At 38.2% G+C, this 17,909-nt stretch overlaps 6 protein-coding genes across 6 annotated transcripts in view; 2 read left to right on the top strand and 4 right to left on the bottom strand.

Moving 5' to 3' along the window:
• The window catches only part of LOC119421044 (hemoglobin cathodic subunit beta-like), a 4,591-nt gene extending 3,608 nt beyond the window's left edge, over window positions 1-983 (bottom strand). The window contains exon 1 of the mRNA XM_037688436.1: window positions 892-983. Coding sequence (XP_037544364.1) covers window positions 892-983 — 92 coding nt within the window. The remainder of the gene's footprint in view (window positions 1-891) is intronic.
• A 1,553-nt stretch (window positions 984-2,536) lies between these two features.
• LOC119421764 (hemoglobin subunit beta-A-like) lies at window positions 2,537-3,183 on the bottom strand. The gene is made up of 3 exons (XM_037689122.1): window positions 3,071-3,183; window positions 2,761-2,983; window positions 2,537-2,668 (listed from the first exon to the last, which is right to left on the bottom strand). The coding sequence occupies exons 1-3, from the start codon at window positions 3,160-3,162 to the stop codon at window positions 2,537-2,539; spliced, it is 447 nt and encodes a 148-aa protein (XP_037545050.1). The 5' UTR covers window positions 3,163-3,183.
• Window positions 3,184-4,216: 1,033 nt separating this feature from the next.
• On the top strand, window positions 4,217-4,825 carry si:ch211-5k11.8 (Hemoglobin subunit alpha-like). The gene is made up of 3 exons (XM_037689121.1): window positions 4,217-4,311; window positions 4,386-4,593; window positions 4,697-4,825. The coding sequence occupies exons 1-3, from the start codon at window positions 4,217-4,219 to the stop codon at window positions 4,823-4,825; spliced, it is 432 nt and encodes a 143-aa protein (XP_037545049.1).
• Window positions 4,826-7,735: 2,910 nt separating this feature from the next.
• Window positions 7,736-12,970, bottom strand: LOC119421762 (hemoglobin embryonic subunit alpha). The gene is made up of 4 exons (XM_037689120.1): window positions 12,948-12,970; window positions 8,355-8,452; window positions 8,068-8,275; window positions 7,736-7,932 (listed from the first exon to the last, which is right to left on the bottom strand). The coding sequence occupies exons 2-4, from the start codon at window positions 8,450-8,452 to the stop codon at window positions 7,804-7,806; spliced, it is 435 nt and encodes a 144-aa protein (XP_037545048.1). The 5' UTR covers window positions 12,948-12,970; the 3' UTR covers window positions 7,736-7,803.
• Window positions 9,774-10,445, top strand: LOC119421759 (hemoglobin subunit beta). The gene is made up of 3 exons (XM_037689118.1): window positions 9,774-9,896; window positions 9,978-10,200; window positions 10,280-10,445. The coding sequence occupies exons 1-3, from the start codon at window positions 9,805-9,807 to the stop codon at window positions 10,406-10,408; spliced, it is 444 nt and encodes a 147-aa protein (XP_037545046.1). The 5' UTR covers window positions 9,774-9,804; the 3' UTR covers window positions 10,409-10,445.
• LOC119421760 (hemoglobin embryonic subunit alpha) lies at window positions 12,211-12,994 on the bottom strand. Its single transcript, XM_037689119.1, has 3 exons — window positions 12,850-12,994; window positions 12,563-12,770; window positions 12,211-12,422 (listed from the first exon to the last, which is right to left on the bottom strand). The coding sequence occupies exons 1-3, from the start codon at window positions 12,945-12,947 to the stop codon at window positions 12,294-12,296; spliced, it is 435 nt and encodes a 144-aa protein (XP_037545047.1). The 5' UTR covers window positions 12,948-12,994; the 3' UTR covers window positions 12,211-12,293.
• Window positions 12,995-17,909: the final 4,915 nt, after the last annotated feature.

Genomic DNA, 17,909 nt, shown 5'->3' with positions numbered 1-17,909 from the left:
GGCTAATATGGTGGCTGAATGTAACAAAAGATAGCTAAAAGTAGCAAAACAGCAGCTAAATGTAGCAAAACATTAGCTAAAAGTTAAGAGTAGCAAAAGCTAGTTAAAAGTAGCAAAAGGCTAACTTAAAGTTACAATTTAGTGGCTAAATGTAAAGGACAAAAGAAACAAATGACTAGCTGAAAGTAAAAGAAGGCTAAATAAAATATTAGCTAAAAGGATAGTTAAATTTAAGTAACATAAGAAAATAAAAATAAATCGTGTACTGAAGCCGATTCCAATTTAATGCAATATTTTTAAAGAAACTAAAGAAATATATCAATGCATTTATTTGTGGGGAAATGTATTTATTTATGTTTTATTTATTTGTAAAGAAATCTATTTGTAAAAGTATTACAAAGTATTAAGTATTACAAAAATCTAAAGTCACAAAACCCATCTGCTGAGCGAGCTGAACATTTTGATAAATTAACGGCAAAATTGTCACACGATGAAACCAAACGCTGAATCAGCATTTTCACTTTTTATGAAACACAGTACTGAACAGGCATTGGCTAAAGCAAGAGCTGTACTTTTATTCTTTGAGCCTAAATTTTAAAAATAACTTCATTTATCAAAACGCCTTTAAATGCTTCAGGTGCTTTACCTGCAGGCAAACTGATCATTAAACTGTAAATTAGTAAGAATTCATGGACACTTCAGATAAGCGGCTCATTATTTGACCTGAATCAAGTTAATATTGTTTTTGTATTTAAAACATTGCAACACAACGGGTTAAGAGTTTTTAGCTGTTTATTTGTAAATTATTGTAATTAAACAAATAATGGAAAGTAAACACAAACCAAATTATTATATAAAAAATACTGGTCAACCCTTTAAACATCCTTCTACCTCGCTATAAGCTGTGGCCCAGTCTCATCGATGTCAACTTTCTCCCAAACTGATCTGATGGTCTCGCGCTCCTCTTCGGTCCATTTCACCATGTCGTCATGCGATCAATGGGCAGTTTGATTGATAAGTCTCCCTCCTCGCAGGAGTGATCAGCTGCTATTTTAGTAAAATATTTTCAGACTTGAACATTTCACCCTGGCTGCTTTTTTTGTGGGGCATGCAGCTGCTGAGCTCAGATTAAACCATCAACGTTTATTATCTGAATATTCAGACTCACCCCGCCCAAATAAATGATACGCAGCTCCAACATGTTGACTTGATGAGGAGGAAACACCATTTTTAACATTTTAGCTCATTTCAAAAGCAGTTTCTGTTGGTTGAAGAAAACATGACGGTGCAAAAACATTTTGAAGTCACATTTTAAAGCTGATTTTTATTAAGACATAAATCTTGATTATTGTCTCTTTTGGCCAAGAGACCAGACTTTAAACTTTTATGGTTAAAGACTGAAGCTCTTTATTTTCTCAGCTGTTAGTTTTTATAAATAAAAGTACAACTGTGTTTATAATTTCCTAACATTTTCCCCTTTTAGGTTGCCATATCATGACCAATAAAGATATTTTCAGTTAGTTAAACATGATCAATCGACCAGATTAAAATAAATAGAAAAGTTTCTTCTGGGGAATAAAGTGCTATTAATTTAATGTTGGGTGAATGATCAGTTGAGACACTTAAAAACAAATATTTATTTTGCTCATCTATAATCAGTTGATAATATCCACAATTGTTTGTTAGCTCATATACACGAGGTGCATGTTCATTACCTGAAGCTGCCGGAGACATTTAAAGATAACTGGACACAATGTTTAAATTATATTTATAAATATTGCAACCTTTCTCATCTAATTGGTCAGATATGTTCAAATTAAAGCAGGAACTTTTATAGAAATATGGCGTTTTATGTCATCTATGTACAATATGCTTGTTACTTAACACAACATCTAATATAACTGGACAGCTCTCCAGAAATTTATTTTCATTTTAAATTGATCTTCGTAAAATGTGAAATAATGTAAAATATGACGTTTAAAGCTCCTCAATAATCTGAATGTCAGGCTGGAAAAGAAGCTGTTCAATGTGCGAGGAGGAGGATCAGTGGACTGAAAGACTTTTGTTGACATGTTGTTGTTTTTTTTGCTATGTTTCTTTTTAATTATCTTTTAAATTATCATTTTGTTTTCAATTGTAAAAAAAAAAAAAAAAAACACTTAAATTTGTATGCATCACTATTGTTGTCATCATTCTTTGTTAAAATTCAGGTCTCTTGTAAATGAGTCTTCTAACCTGTTTAAATAAAGGTTGAATGAATTACATAAATATTTATATCAGCAGAAATTATAGCAAGTTATTTATTGTCTATTGTTGCTGTTAAAGGTGTTTCAGCTCTGTTTCAAATGTGCCCTGCACGCAACAAAAAAAGGTTTTTATTGTAAGTTTTATTGAATATGAACCAAACCTTGCAGAGTAATGAAGTACGCATGAGTCATGCTTATAATTAGAGGCTTTTTATTCGTGTATTAGGCAGCATTTGATTTGATGACGTGTGGCTGCTGCGCGTCCTGCTGGGAACTGAAGCTCCAGATCCTTAGTGGTACTGTCTGCCCAGGGCGGAGACGACCACAGCCAGGAACTTCTGCCAGGCCTCCTGGAAACCAGCGGTGAACACGCTGGGGCCAAACTTGGCAGCCACGCACACGGAGATGCACTCAGCCAGAAGCTGGGGATGACACATGCACAATCAGTCGAGTTTAATTTAATTCAATGAGCCCACTGATGTGTGTGTGTGTGTGTGTGTGTGAGGGGACCTACCCTAAAGTTGTCAGGATCCACATGGAGCTTCTCGGAGTGCATGACACTCAGCTTGGCGTAGGCGTTCTTGATGTTGTCCAGGTTCTTCACGGCGATTTCCAGTCCACCCATCACTACTTTTCCATGGGAGGCCACTTTGGGGTTTGCGGCGATAGCGGAGGCGGTGGAGAGGTCTCCAAAGGTTCCGAAGTACCTCTGGGTCCAGGGGAACACAATCAGAAGCCTGAGGATGAAGAATAACAGCCGTCACTCCAAACAGTGATAAACTAAAGGTAGGATGGTGAGCTGAGGAGGGATGGGGGGGTGTTACCTGGTCAGGGCCTGGGGTCCGATCTCCCCCACATCGATGTTGGACCACAAGGTGGTGATGGCGCTGCGCTCGGCATCTGTCCACTCGACCATGGTGACGGCTTGAAAGTGACTTCTCTCAAACAAGTTTACTGATCAAAGATCTGAGTGTGAAACGCCTTCATGGAGCCGGTATTTATTGATTAGCGCGCGCTCCGGCCCGCAGCCGAGGAGCGTTCTGATTGGATGATGCGCATTTGACCAAAAAAAAAAAAAAAAGGTGACGCGTGGCGGCGCGCGCCGTGCGTCTGCAACCTGCCACCGATTATTGCCAATAAATTATCTTATCTAACAGCAGGTTGTTCTTCTCCACTTGAATGTTTTCGACTTTTACTTATATTTGATTTTATTCTTGGACAGTTTTCACATTAATTTTATAAATTGTATTTGTTTTATAATGTTATGTTGTTATGTCTTAATTATTGTTCTGTAAAACACTTTGGTCGTTTGTTTAAAAATGTTTTAGAAATAAAAGTTTTGTTGCCTTCAGTTTATTTTAATAACTCTTTCGTGTGATATTTAATGCGCTTTTCTTTATTTATTTATTTATTTTTTTTACTCAGTTGGAGTTTATGAATATTGTTTGTTTCAAAATAACATTTTTTATAATAAATTATGTTTGCATTAAACAATTTAGTGTTTGTTGTTAGATATGCAAACAAAAATGGCAATAAATACATTAATAACCTGCTTTTTTTTTTTATTGTTTTTGCACTTTATAACCTAAAGTTTGGACATTTTTGTTGCATTGTTTAGTTTATTAAAATGTCGAACATTTCACCAAAATCATCACATTCATCACATTTTCAGGTGGCACAAAAACTAAAAAAAAAAAAAAACATGCTGACTAATTTGTAAAAGTTTCCTGCAGCTTTTTCTGCAGCCCAACATTATACGTAAGATTTACGTGATATCAGAGGAGGGGCGACTTTTATCAAACTGAATTGGCAAAGACTTTAGGCAGCTCCGTTATCAGTGGTTCGGCGTGGGTTTGATACTGAGGCGTGGCGCGGTTTGGTTCGATATAAAGACAGCAGGACAAACCCACCCCAGCAGCATTCTAAACCAACTTCTCTTCCACTTGCTTGCTGACATCGTAGAGGCAGCCATGAGTCTCTCTGACAAAGACAAGGCCCTGGTGAAGGCCATCTGGGCCAAGGCTGAGGGCAAGGCCGCAGAGCTGGGTGCTGAGGCCGTCAGCAGGTAGGCAGAACGCTGTGCACACCTAAATGTCTTGTTTGTGCCTGTTCTCATTTCTAATCGTCTCTCTCTTGTAGGATGCTGGTTGCCTACCCCCAGACCAAGACCTACTTCTCTCACTGGGGAGATCTGAGCCCAGGATCTGCTAAGGTGAAGAAGCACGGTGCTACCGTGATGGGAGCTCTGGGACAAGCTGTCAAGAACATTGATAACCTTGTGGGTCACTTGAGCGCCCTCAGTGAGCTGCATGCCTTTAAGCTCCGGGTGGATCCTGCCAACTTCAAGGTACATTTTCTGACAGATCGATCATTTAGAGTTGTTTTGTTTCTTCTTTACATGAGTGTTTAGGTCATTAAAAAGGTTTTTAATGACTTTTCTCGTTTTACAGATCCTGGGCCACAACATCATCCTGGTCTTTGCCATGTACTTCCCTGCAGAGTTCACCCCAGAGGTCCACGTCGCTGTGGATAAGTTCCTTGCAAATGTGGCCCTGGGACTGTCTGAGAGGTACCGCTAAACACCAACCAGTCTGGAAGCCCTGATTGAGAATCAGAAACATCCCACAATGAGCAACCTTACAAATGTGAGGAGGCTCGTTCAATAAAATCAATTAAAGATATCCGAGTGGCTGTGCTTTTTTTGTTTTTGTTCTCGCCAAAGAATAAGAAATGATTCAAGTGATCTCTATATACAAACAGTGCTGTAAGAAGTGTTTACAAAAGGAAAAATGTCAACACAAATCTGCAATAATAGTTTTCCATAAGCAATGTTAAACATCATTATACCATTTTATAAGTTTTGTAAACCGAAAGGACTTAAATAAATTAAAAATTCCACATTTTTACAATAATAGTACAAAATTTGAATGCTCTAACAGATTTATAGCTTAGTTACTTTCCCTCTATTTTGTACTTTTATCAATATAAACTAAAAACAACTAAACTAAACAATTGTTGGGACATTTTAATGATTTAAAACTGCATTTAAATAAGCAGACTTTTATCAAAAAGGCAGCTTTACCACTTTAAAATCTTCTTTGGCAATTTCTTCATACAGACACATTTATTTGAATCTGTTAATAATGTGCACCAGAACACGATCACTCTGGACTTTATATATTCTGACCCAGAACTTCAAGTGTTTTCTGAGTTTGTTTATTTTTTTAACCCACTTCTGTTTAATTTATTGTTGACAGAGTTTGTTTCCTGAAATTTTCATTTTCCACCCAGAATAGAATCTTGAACTTTAAAAAGAACGGAAAAAAATAGATTTTTAGGACTTTATTTAAAAATAAATAAATAAATGAATGAATAAATAAATAACCTTTTGATTTGATTCCTGATTAGTTTTTTTTTTTTTTTTTTTTTTTTTTTGGTGAAAATGTTCTCAGAGAATGATACTGGACAGGGTCCAGAAGGTCTGGTGTTAGTCCAGATGCCTCTTTGTGACGTGACTCTGGCAGTAAAAGTTACAAACTGTGGTCATAATGTTATGGCTGATCTGTTCATTTAAACTCCATAAAAGTAGATATTGTGTCACAGCCTGCAGGCGCCGGTTTTTCACTTGAGCAGAACCCCATCCGGTCCAAAGAACAGAAGACCTGCAGCGACCCCTGCTGGTGACCTGATAGAATGCAGGGTTAGACTGAAATTGCACTTCAGCACGACCAACAGGTGGTTTTGGGTGTTTATTTTATTGCTGTAAAATGCTTCATTGTTGCTCATAATTCAAGTTACAGTTGTAAAAGTATCATCCATCCATTATCTTTTACCCGCTTCTTCCATTTTGGGTCACGGGGGTGGCCGGTGCCCATGTCCAACAATCACTGTGCGTCCAAGTCCATCACAGGGCCAGAAGAGACAGTAAAAGTATATTTACAATCCATAATTTAAAAACATTTGACATTTCTGTGAGACACAACAACAAAGATGAATGACAAAAAGTAATGAAAGTGTGACATGTTTGTTCATTCTGAGGCTTTATTTAAAGAGTTTTATCAGGTTTTACAACTTGTCTTTATTGTTTCTTCATTTGATATATATTCACACAGCGTGAAGCAACAAAAGGCACAAGTGGAAATAATAAAGCTCCTAAAATCACATCTTCCAATGAGTTTGATCTATTATGTTAAAAAAAAAAGTCCAACTGTGAAGATGAATGGTAAAATGGTAAATGGACTGTACTTATACAGCGCCTTTCTGTCTTATTTCAAGATACTCCAAGTGCTTTAAACTACAATCTGCGCCTCATTTACCCGTTCATACATCACTCTAGACCTCTACAAAGCTAATTGAACAAATCATTCTAAAGAGAGTAATCAGAGCTTTTTAGATCACATTCATACACTGACACATCAGAGGCTATGAGGGGTTCAGTGTCTTGCCCAGGGACACTTCGACATGTGACTGCTGGTGGATTTGAACCCCCAACTCTCGCATTGGAGGACAACTGCTCTCACTGAGCCACAGCCGCTCATGAAGACAGCAGGAAAATGTCAAATTTTTGCTTATTTGTTCATCCGTCCATTATCGTTACACACTTCATCTTTTTTTGGGTCACGGGGGTCACTGGTGCCCATATTCAGCAATCAATATGCAAAAGGTGGGGGACACCCTGGACAGGTCTCCAGTCCATCCCAGGGACACATGGAGACAAACAACCATTCACTCTCTCACTCACACTTACCTGCACATACATTCTTGCACTTTGTCCTAATCTTATTTTCATGCTCCTTGTTGTATTTTTTTTTTTAATTTGAAATACATTTTGACACTCAAAGGCTTTATTAGTGATTAAATGCAGCCCCTTTATTTTTGCCCCAAAGGAGTAGATCAGGTTTGAAACTGAAATGTAAAAAATACTTAATTTTTGGATTTTCCAACCTTTTTGTCTAGATCATGGAGCTCTCCAAAGTTCTGGATATTTTCGCTTCAATGATCTGTGAATTAAAACAGCGGGGGGTCAGCCCCTTGGAGAGCAACAACAAACACTTCATGCCAATCAGAACTAAAGAAAATAAAATTCAATATCTTATTACAGGTAATCGGTAAACGTTAACTGCTAGTCTCAAAATGTTTGTATATTTCAGCTTTTCTCGCTCTCTTTTATGTTATTTTTATATATATATTATTTTTTTTCCCCAGAATGCATTTACAACATTAATTTAATACCAGTGCATTTTGTCCACCAGGACATAAACTTTCTTTTTTATTACAATTTCTTACTAAAACTTTAGTTAAAAAGATTAAAGACCCAAAACATTTTGTTCTTATTGGCTGAAACATTAGGTTTGAGAAATAATTGATTTTGTTTTAATCTGAGAAGCAGAGTTTTGCTGCTTTGAAGCGGTAAAATGAAAGGAGGGATACAATATTTTCTTTCTTACAATCCATTTAAAAAAATGAATGACTCCAACAGAAAACAACAGTTTAGTCCTTTTGGTTTATTTATAAAGACCAGCATCATCTCATGCTCGTTGCTCCCTCTTCCAGATGTTCATCTGTATTTCTCAGACAGAGCCAGAGCCAGAGAGGACAGGAACTTGTCCATGGACACGTGTACCTCAGGGGTGAAGTCACTGGGGTACTGGATGGCCAAAACTACCAGAATGTTGTGGGCGAGGATCTGAAAAAAACAAACACCAAATCAGATTAGTTTGTTTCCTGACAAGCAGCATCCACGTGAGGATGGGGCTATAAAGAAACCACTTGAGTCCTGGAGCTCAGGAGACAATGATCTGGTTCAAGGTTTCAATTTTACCTTGAAGTTGGCAGGATCCACCCTCAGGGTGAAGGCGTGCAGCTCACTGAGGTTCAGGAGACCTTCAGTCAGGTTGTCGATTTTGCCCACAGCCTCACCGACTCCAGACATGATGGTCTTTCCGTGCTTTGCCACCGGGGCAGAGCCGGGGCTCAGGTCCTTCCAGTGGGCGAAGTAGGTCTTGGTCTGAGGGTAGACCACCAGCATCCTTGGTGGGAACAAGAGAGAGAAGGAGTGAATAAAGAAACCATTAACAGGTCAAAGGCAGAGGTCTGAATCGTGTTTACCTGCCCAGAGCATCTTTACCGATGTCCCCCACCCTGGGAGAGATCTTGGCCCAGAAGGCTTTGACGGTGTCCTTGTCCTTAGCAGAGAGACTAGTCATCTTGTCCTTGTTCGTTTAGCACCATGGTCAGTAAAGACCGAAAGAGTTTTATGGCTGCGACAGAACACAGACACACCCAGAACCTCCCATTAGATAAGAGAAGAAAGGCGGTCCAAGTCCTGCAACATCTGGATCGAGAACTGTCGGATAAAGAAAAACACTTTCCACAGGAGATCTGTCAAGGCTTCCATCAATTAGCAAACTTATAACATATAAAATTAACATTTAAATCATTCAAATCTATAATTATAGGCTTTTTGTGCCCCCTTTTAAATAAAGATGGCAAAATAACATATAATATATAAATACAAACTCTAGAGTTTATGATGGCAGTTTAACTATAAGAGTTACATAAAAGTTTACATGAAAGTTTTTTGATCTGACTGAATGTTTCATCTTGATTAGTTTAATTTTTCTTAAATACTTTACTGAGAATTTCATCCAGTCTGAAAGACTAATTATTCAAACAAAATAAAATTGCATTTATTTTATGAATAAAATAGTTAAAATGAGTTCAGTTATAATAAATAACAGCAGAGTAAGTCAAATGAGGTTATTTTAACATTGATTTTTAAATCTAATTGAATTACATTAAAGAGCATTAAGAACTAAAGTTGAAATAAAAAAGTTATTGTTAAGCAAAATTAAAAAACAAACAAATTGCATTAAAATAAAACTAAACAAAATAAAAATCATTCTAAATTACGCGGAAAAAACAAGAACTGTTGAAAATTTTGTTAAAATGTCGTCAAATTTCATAAAAAACAATGGTATTAAAACAAAAATAATGCTAAAATACTCAAATGAAATAATGTTAAAAAAAATTGACTTTAAGAAAACAGAAAAATAATAATTACGTTGCGTAAAAAAATAGAACAGAGTTTTGTATCAATATATCAAATTAATGCAATTTTGACACTGAATAACTTAACTAAATAAATTAAAATAAAATGTTTTAACATTTATTAAGTTCTGATACAGTAAAGCCTTTGTAAATGAAATGAAATAAAACGAACAGCTCAGTTTAAGATGTTTAGCTGTTTGAATATTTTAATCTGATCTTTTAAAACCAGTTTCCAAGAGTAAATGTGTCTTTCTAAATGCAGAGAAGCCTGAGCTGGAACAGATGAATAAACCTGAAGCTGAACTTTTTAGTCATCACTTCTGGCGGTAGATGCTTCTAGAATCGTCTTATCGGTCTCAGGAACAAACGCCCTTCTCTCATCTTTACTCCAAAAGATCTTCTTGTCCCACCAAGCTGGGTGGGGGGTGGGTGGGGGTGGGCTCTGCTTTAAAAGTTGCCTCTGGTGCTGGAGCAGCGGGTACAGCATCCTCTCACTGCAAACGCCATCATGGTGGAGTGGACGGACTTCGAGCGCGCCACCATCAAGGACATCTTCTCCAAGATCGACGCTGGAGCTGTGGGCGCAGCAGCTATCTCCAGGTGACACCCCCCATCCTAACTCCACTCTGACTTACCCTTTATTTACAAGCAACACTTTAAGGTTCCTTCTCGTTCCCGCAGGTGTCTGATTGTGTACCCCTGGACTCAGAGGTATTTCGGCAGCTTTGGGAACCTCTACAACGCAGCCGCCATCACCTCCAACCCCAAAGTGGCGGCGCACGGGAAGGTGGTCATGTCGGGTCTGGAAGCAGCTGTGAAGAACATGGACGACATCAAGAACACCTACAAAGACCTGAGCGTGCTGCACTCCGAGAAGCTGCACGTGGACCCCGACAACTTCAAGGTATAGCCATGCGCCCTCCGTTGAACCGGCGCGCGCGCCACGTCGCCGGTGTTGCTCACGCGTGTTTGTTGTGTTGCAGCTGCTGGCGGACTGCCTGAGCATCGTGGTGGCAGCTCAGCTGGGGAGCGCGTTCACGGGAGACGTGCAGGCCGCCTTCCAGAAGTTCCTGGCTGTGGTGGTCTCCTCCCTGGGCAGGCAGTACCACTAGAGAGGGTCGTTTGAAAAATAAAAGCTCTGCAGGCAGACATGTTGGTGTGTTTACTGAAACTGCTGCACAAAACTACAAAGAGCTCAAAGTGACTTCCGCTCCAGCTTGTTCTTTTAGCTCTCAAATCGTTACATGGAACTATTTCTTTAAAAAGTGGGATTTGATTTTTTTAATTTATTTTATTATTTCCTCGTTTCTGTCACAAAGCAACACAAAAGTCAGCAGTGTATGAAACACAGGCTGAGACAGATGTTGGCTTCACTCAGCAGAGGAGAAACTGTTATTAATGTCATTGATTATTCTTATTAAATCTTAAAACAAAAGTTGCCCATTTTACTTACAGAGAAGGTTGTAAAACAAACAAACAAAAAAATAGAATAGAACATTTGATCAGAAACAGACAGGTTCAAAATTAATAAATGACTCAAACAGTAACAGCAATGCAATGATGACAGCACACACATAATTCACATATTTACAGAAGCACTGTGCAATAAAATAAGTTGTGTAAATGTGTATGCAACTGTAAATATTATTTGAAGAGTAACTATGGGGGTATGCATAATCCCATTCAATTCAGTTTATAGGGCCAAGTCACAACAAAAGTCATTTCAGGACGCAGAGCAGAAACATTCATATTTAAAAGTAATAAGTTAACAAACACATTCATAAAAATAATAATTTAACATTATTTATCTGAGGAGTAGATTGTTTTGGATTTAACGTCATAGAACTCTCATCTTGAGCAAGCATGGAGGCGACAGTGGAAAGGAAAAACTCCCTCCTGAGGAAGAAACCTTTAGCAGAACCAGGCTCAGGACAAGCGGCCATCTGCTTCGACCCGCTGGGTTTGAGAGGAACAGACACACAATGGCAGGTCGACAAGATAGAAATAGTATAAATTGAAAATTATTCAGTTTTAACAATTTATTTAACAACAAAATTACATTATACTATAATCGCAAGAATGATAAAATAGGAAGTAAACAAACAATTATTAGTTAATGATAAAGAAGGGGCGGGATTAAAGAAGTTATGCTTCTTTGTTTTGAACAAGTTAATTATTAATTGTTCTTTTTTATTTTATTCTTTGTTTGTTCCACAAATTTTTTTTTTGCATTGTTTAATCATATTTAAAATAAAACCGAACAAAGAATGAATATGAGTGTAGGCCTGCCGGTGACTTTTAATATGTAAATCACTAAATACATGCTTTTTTCTTTGCTTTCTAAGAAATATAATTATATGCAATAGTTGATTCCTTGGTCCAAGGTTTATCCAGCATAGCTAAAAATCAGGAATCCAACAAAATGATTATTAAAAAAACAGATTAAAGATCGCACCCAGTTGTTTCATGATGTACCAAATTCAATTTGTTATTTTTATTTATTTGTTTTTAGCGAGTGCTAAAAGCCTGAGCTGCATCTTTACAACTAGTTAATGCTGGAAAAAGGACCAGCATAAATGAGCAAATAGATAAGCCTCATCATAAAAATATGTACAGACAAAGAGTTTGTACGGAGTAATTTACTTGAAACATCATTTGAACTGCTTCACCTTCATCATTAATTTTCCAACAGTAGCGAGAAGAACTGACCAAGACAAATAAACTAAATAAATGTGTAAATAAATAGAACACTAGCAAGCAAAAAAGTAGTTCATTTTTAGCTTTAAAAAAAGTGAATGAAACTGTATAAAAAGCAGCTTTTAATTAATTTTTTTTTCTGATTTTAGAAACATTGAAAATGTTCTCAAACAGAACAAAAAAACATATTAAATATTAAAAACACACAAGTCGGTTGTTTTGTGCTTTTTTTTTCACATTCAGGTTTTTATTGATCATAAGCAGAAACACCTCATGCTCGTTGCTCCCTCTTCCAGATGTTCATCTGTATTTCTCAGACAGAGCCAGAGCCAGAGAGGACAGGAACTTGTCCATGGACACGTGCACCTCAGGGGTGAAGTCGCTGGGGTACTGGATGGCCAAAACTACCAGAATGTTGTGAGCGAGGATCTGGGAAAAAACAAACAAACACCAAATCAGATTAGTTTGTTTCCTGACAAGCAGCATCCAAGGAGAGGAAACAAATAAAGAAACTATTTGAGTCCTGGAGCTCAGGAGGCACTGATCTGGTTAAAGGTTTCGGTCTGTACCTTGAAGTTGGCAGGATCCACCCTCAGGGTGAAGGCGTGCAGCTCACTGAGGTTCAGGAGACCTTCAGTCAGGTTGTCGATTTTGCCCACAGCCTCACCGACTCCAGACATGATGGTCTTTCCGTGCTTTGCCACCGGGGCAGAGCCGGGGCTCAGGTCCTTCCAGTGGGCGAAGTAGGTCTTGGTCTGAGGGTAGACCACCAGCATCCTTGGTGGAAACAAGAGAGAGAAGGAGTGAATCAATACACAATAATCAGGTCAAAGACAGAGGTTTGAATTGTGTTTACCTGCCCAGAGCATCTTTGCCGAGGTCTCCCACCTTGGGAGAGATCTTGGCCCAGAAGGCTTTGACGGTGTCCTTGTCCTTAGCAGAGAGACTAGTCATCTTGTTAGTTTGGTGCCGTAACCAGTGAGGAAACACGGTTTTATGGCTGCGACACAACACAGGCACACCCAGAACCTCCCATAAGATAAGTGATGAGAGGAGGGACCAGGTGATCAACAGAGATAAACAAAATATTTAAACAGCAAAACTCGTTTGATCATTTTAAACCATTCAATCCCACCATCAAATTAGAATAGACCAACATCAATTAGTTCTGAGTTAAACTGGAATAAATGTTGATTTAATGGGATTTTAAGTAACTAAATATGATTGATTTGCCTGTAAAATGCACTGAAACAATGTTCAGTTGGTTCTATGTAAATAAAATACTAAACAACTAAAATGTAGGACATCATACAAAATATACAAATAAAATAAGTTGAGTAGAACGGATTTGATTTTTGGTGTTTTGTAAAATGTAAAAAAAAAAAAAAACGTATCGCTTTAAGCATTTTAAAATAAAATCTTCCAGCACATTCATTCTTGACTTTTTTTTTATTTGAAAAAGGAAGTAAAAAAGTTTAAAGTTTCCTGGATGTGTTTGTAAGTGATGGAAACAGACAGAGTCTTCAGGTTTAATCCAAACTGATTAGGCTCTGCAATCACGTTTAATTATTAGATTTATTTGGAAACCTTCCAATAAGCCTCATTAAGTCCTTTTTTTTTTTGCTTTTGCTGCCAAAACGTGTTGCGTTTCAGTGGCTTATCTAATCCACTCCGGCCGCTGTGGGGTGGAGCCACACGTGTTGAACAGATAAGGCTTTAGTTCAGATGATAAATGTTACGCTACTGAGCTGCTAAACACTCTGAAATACATGAATAACATAACCAGTGATGAAAATTTAAAAAAATAACAACAATAACTTCAAAGAGTAATACAACTAGAATGTGCAACATGTGTAAATGAAAATGTTTGATGGGGCTTTTCAACTAATTTAACACATTTTTACAGAAAAACTGTATCTGTCTAAAAGTGTTAAATAAGTGCCTATAAGTATAACCTTAAACTTTTAGTTAAGTAGTTCTGCTTTCACTTTACCCCTCAGCGTCTTCTACAGTGCAAAACTAAAACAAACAAACAAACAAAAAAAACCACTATCTGTTGTAGTGATGCATATTATTAGGTATTAATTACATAATTAAAATAGATTCCCAATTATAAATGTAGTAGATTGATGTTTGTGACAAGTAAAAAATAAGATGTGATCAGGATATGAATAAACAGGCTGTGGGCTCCTGCAGATACTGCTTTTTGGGCCCTGTTGACATAATGATGATAATAATATGATAATATGTTGATGGTATCCAAAATGTCCACATGTCTTCTAGATCCCATCTAAACCAGACTATTTAAAGACGTATTTCCCTTAATTAATAACCACTTCTTGGATCTGCTCAGTTTGTCTCTAATGAATCGTTACGTACCACAGAGTTTTAAGATTGCTGTAATTAAACCTTTACTTAAGAAACATAACCTTGACTCAGGAATCCTAGCCAATTATAGACCTATATTTAATCTAACATTCATCTAAAAAATTCCTGAGAAAATAGTTGCAGGTCAGTTACGTGATCATCTGTAAAGAAATACTTTGAAGAGTTTCAGTCAGGGTTTAGAGCTCATCATAGCACAGAAACTGCACTGGTGAAAGTTACGAATGATATTCTCATGGCCTCAGACAATGGACAGGTGTCTACACTGGTCCTGCTAGACCTCAGTGCTGCATTTGATACAGCTGATCATAATATTCTACTACAGCGACTTGAATATGATGTTGGCATTACAGGAACGGCTCTAAAATTGTTTGAATCATATCTATCTGATAGGTTCCAGTTTGTAACTGGAAATAATGAATCTGCTTCATACACCAAAGTTAGTCACGAAGTTCCTCAGGGTTCAGTGCTTGGACCGACACTCTTTACTTTATATATGCTTCCATTAGGCAAAGTTATTAAACAGCATGTGATAAATTTTCATTGTTATGCTGATGATACACATTTATATTTGTCCATGAAACACAATGAATCCATTCAGCCACTTCGACTACAAGCATGTCTTAAAGACATAAAAGCATCTTCAGGAGTGTACAGTCGTACCTCTAAAGAGCACATCTGGAGGATCAAATCTTTGCCAGCAGGATTTGTTGCCGTAGTTTTTCGAACACGGCAGCTGATATCAAAGTTATGTCAGCTCCTGTATCAAGAAGAGCGTCGTGAGATAGGACCTGTTCTAAGGTCACTGAAAGGTAAAACTTTCTTGCTACCCCTTTTTCAGTTAGGTTACACAAAAATTTTGATACCGGAGGTTCCACTTGGATCCAGGAATCATCTTTCTCAAACCAAGGATCCTCATTATTCATTTGGACTGTTAAGACAGCACTTGGTATGTTGGACTGGCCAGTTTCTGTTTCTGAACCAGAAATGTCAACATCAGTGGTCTCTACATCAGCGACATGAGGGGGGAGACACAATCAGCGGCCGCGGATTGGGGCTTCAACTCTTTAGCTTGTTGTTCCATTGGCCAGTTGGGAACAATGAGAGACTCATTTTCAGGTGTGAAAGATGCTATAGATAGGAGATCAACCTTCTTGGACTCTTCCTGTTTATGCATTTCCTCCAAAATACGTTTAATCATTTCCATTTCTTTGGAAGTGAGACCTATACAGTCATCATCCTGTTGAGGCTTTGACTCTTTCATCTTTTCAGAACGTCTCTGACATGGTGAAAGTTGTTCTCTTTCAGGTCGAGAGCGACGGTTCTGAAATTGACGGGTCTGCCTTTGAGATTGGTTATTACCGGAAAATTTGAGATTATAATTGGGAGAGCGTCTACCCCCTGATAAACTTTGTTATGATTTCGGTAGTCAGAGCTTGGGTAATCGTGGTCCCTCCCAGAATCTGGGTACCGATTAGATCTTTTAACTTGATGAGGATTTTCAGGCTCAAAATGTTGTGGCCTCCTCTTGAACTTGGGTGATGGAGGGGCAAATTTAACTTGTTGTGAGTCAGGGTTTGCTCTTCCTCCTTCAAGGTCCAAGGGAAGAGAACTTGTGTTTACAGCTAAAACTGTATTTGGTTCAGTGGGCCTGGACTGTTTCACCTTTTGGAAGGTTAAAGTTGCCCCTCGTGTAATTGTTGGATTGAGGCTGTGTGAGGGTTAGCCGTTATGCCTAGTTGACTGCTAACCAAAGGATGGAGACTCTGGATGAAGATAGCTTTAAAGTTAGGATCCTCCTCCGTCTGCGGGAAATTATCAGAACCAGAATAAGCATGTAAGATTCAGTAGTAGTAGTTGTTTGGTGACTCTTGTCTGCCTTGTCTGGTGTTCAGAGCAGAGGTCAGACCAGATTGTAATGTGTGATCAGAGAACTCTCTCTCAAGAGCCTGGCATAGATGATCGAGATCTGCTCGTACATGGAAAGTTGACCATCCATGAACTTAGTGACCTTTCTACTAGCAGTTGATTTAATTAAATATATGTAATCCTGAACGGTAGCTTCAGGAAATCTTCTCAGGTAGAACGTCAGGTCATCAAGATAAGCTCTAATGTCATGTTGACCACCTGGTGTGGGGTCAAAACGACTGATGATTTTAGCAATTTTGTCCCATTCCCTGTCGGATGGACCATGCTGGACTTGGTCTCTCCTCAGGTGTGAGGACGGGTCAGTCTTACCAAGTATTGGTGTAAATGGAGGGACAGTCCAGTTTAACTTGGGCGAGAGGGACCCACGGTCGTACTCACCTGTTGGTCTACTTGCTTGTTGCAGATCACCAAATTGTGTTGGGCAAGTGTGAGAGGGGGGTCAAACCTACCGGAGGAGGTGGTCCCCCACTTCTGGTTGGGTCGACACCTGTATCAGGAAGTTCCTGTGTGTTTATGCTTTTAGGCTGTTCCTTAGACAGCTGGTGCTGCAAATATTGGATCTGCACATCTTTTAGAAGCAACTGTCTACCATAAGTATTGTTGTTCATCTTCAAACGATCTAGCTCATGAGAAACTTTTTGGAGGTCATGATGAACGTTTGTGTAGGCTTCCCTCTCCAGCTTTAGATTTTGTTGGGTTGTTGTAAGTTCATTCGCCACCTGTAGGTGATTTTGATAGAGGAGCTTAAATTTTTCTGTTAACTCAGATAACTCTGTAGCAACTTTGCTCTGATCACTTACCTCAGGACTGGTTTTAAGAAGTTCATTCTCTTCTTTTAACTGGATTTATTTTCTGCTTTTTTTCTTTGAGTGTTTGCAGCGTGAATGAGAAGTTCATGTGTCATTTGCAATCTCTTAGCTATAACAATTGCTAATTCACCAAGCATTTTGGTAGCATCTTGACTCGTTAGGGTTTCCAGCAAGACTTTGTCTGATAACTCAAGTGTGATTTGCTCTAATTGGTTTGAATCCTATTGATGGACTCCAATAACCGGGATTTGTTCCCGATTAGTTCTGTCAAGGCCTGTTGCAGTGTGGAAAAGGGGCTCTCGTTTAAAATCTAAACAGAAAAAGCTGCCTATCAAGTGTTTTATCTGACTAGTTGAATTCATTTTATGTATTTATAGCAAACTGGGTGATTTATAAAACACATAAAACTAGTTGTCTTATTATTCTTTTGTTAATAGTTTCTTATTTTCTGCGTTTTAGTCCCCACCCTTCCCTCAGTCAGTCATTTTCCATCGTTGGCCTTCACTCCCTGGTCCCATCCCACCCACTTACACCTGTTCCCTTTTGTCAATTAGCCCAGCTCTTTCCTCTCTTCTCATCCATATGGTCTCTAGTCTTCAGTCTGGCATTGTGTGAGCTTTCGGTTTTTGCTTCCTCCGTTTTGTTATTTTGTAGTTTTTGCGGCCACGTTAGACTTTTGTTTTTTGTTTAATAAACATGAAATTTTAAGTTTTTGTTCTAGCTCCTCGTGTTTTTCTTAACTCCTGGGTCCAATCTCTACAAATGGTGACAATGCTTGAATCTAAGTCTGAAA

Source organism: Nematolebias whitei, chromosome 15, assembly GCF_014905685.2.
Source record: "Nematolebias whitei isolate Nwh7 chromosome 15, NemWhi1, whole genome shotgun sequence".
Lineage (NCBI taxonomy): Eukaryota > Metazoa > Chordata > Actinopteri > Cyprinodontiformes > Rivulidae > Nematolebias > Nematolebias whitei.
This window is presented reverse-complemented; position numbering and strand designations above follow the sequence as displayed.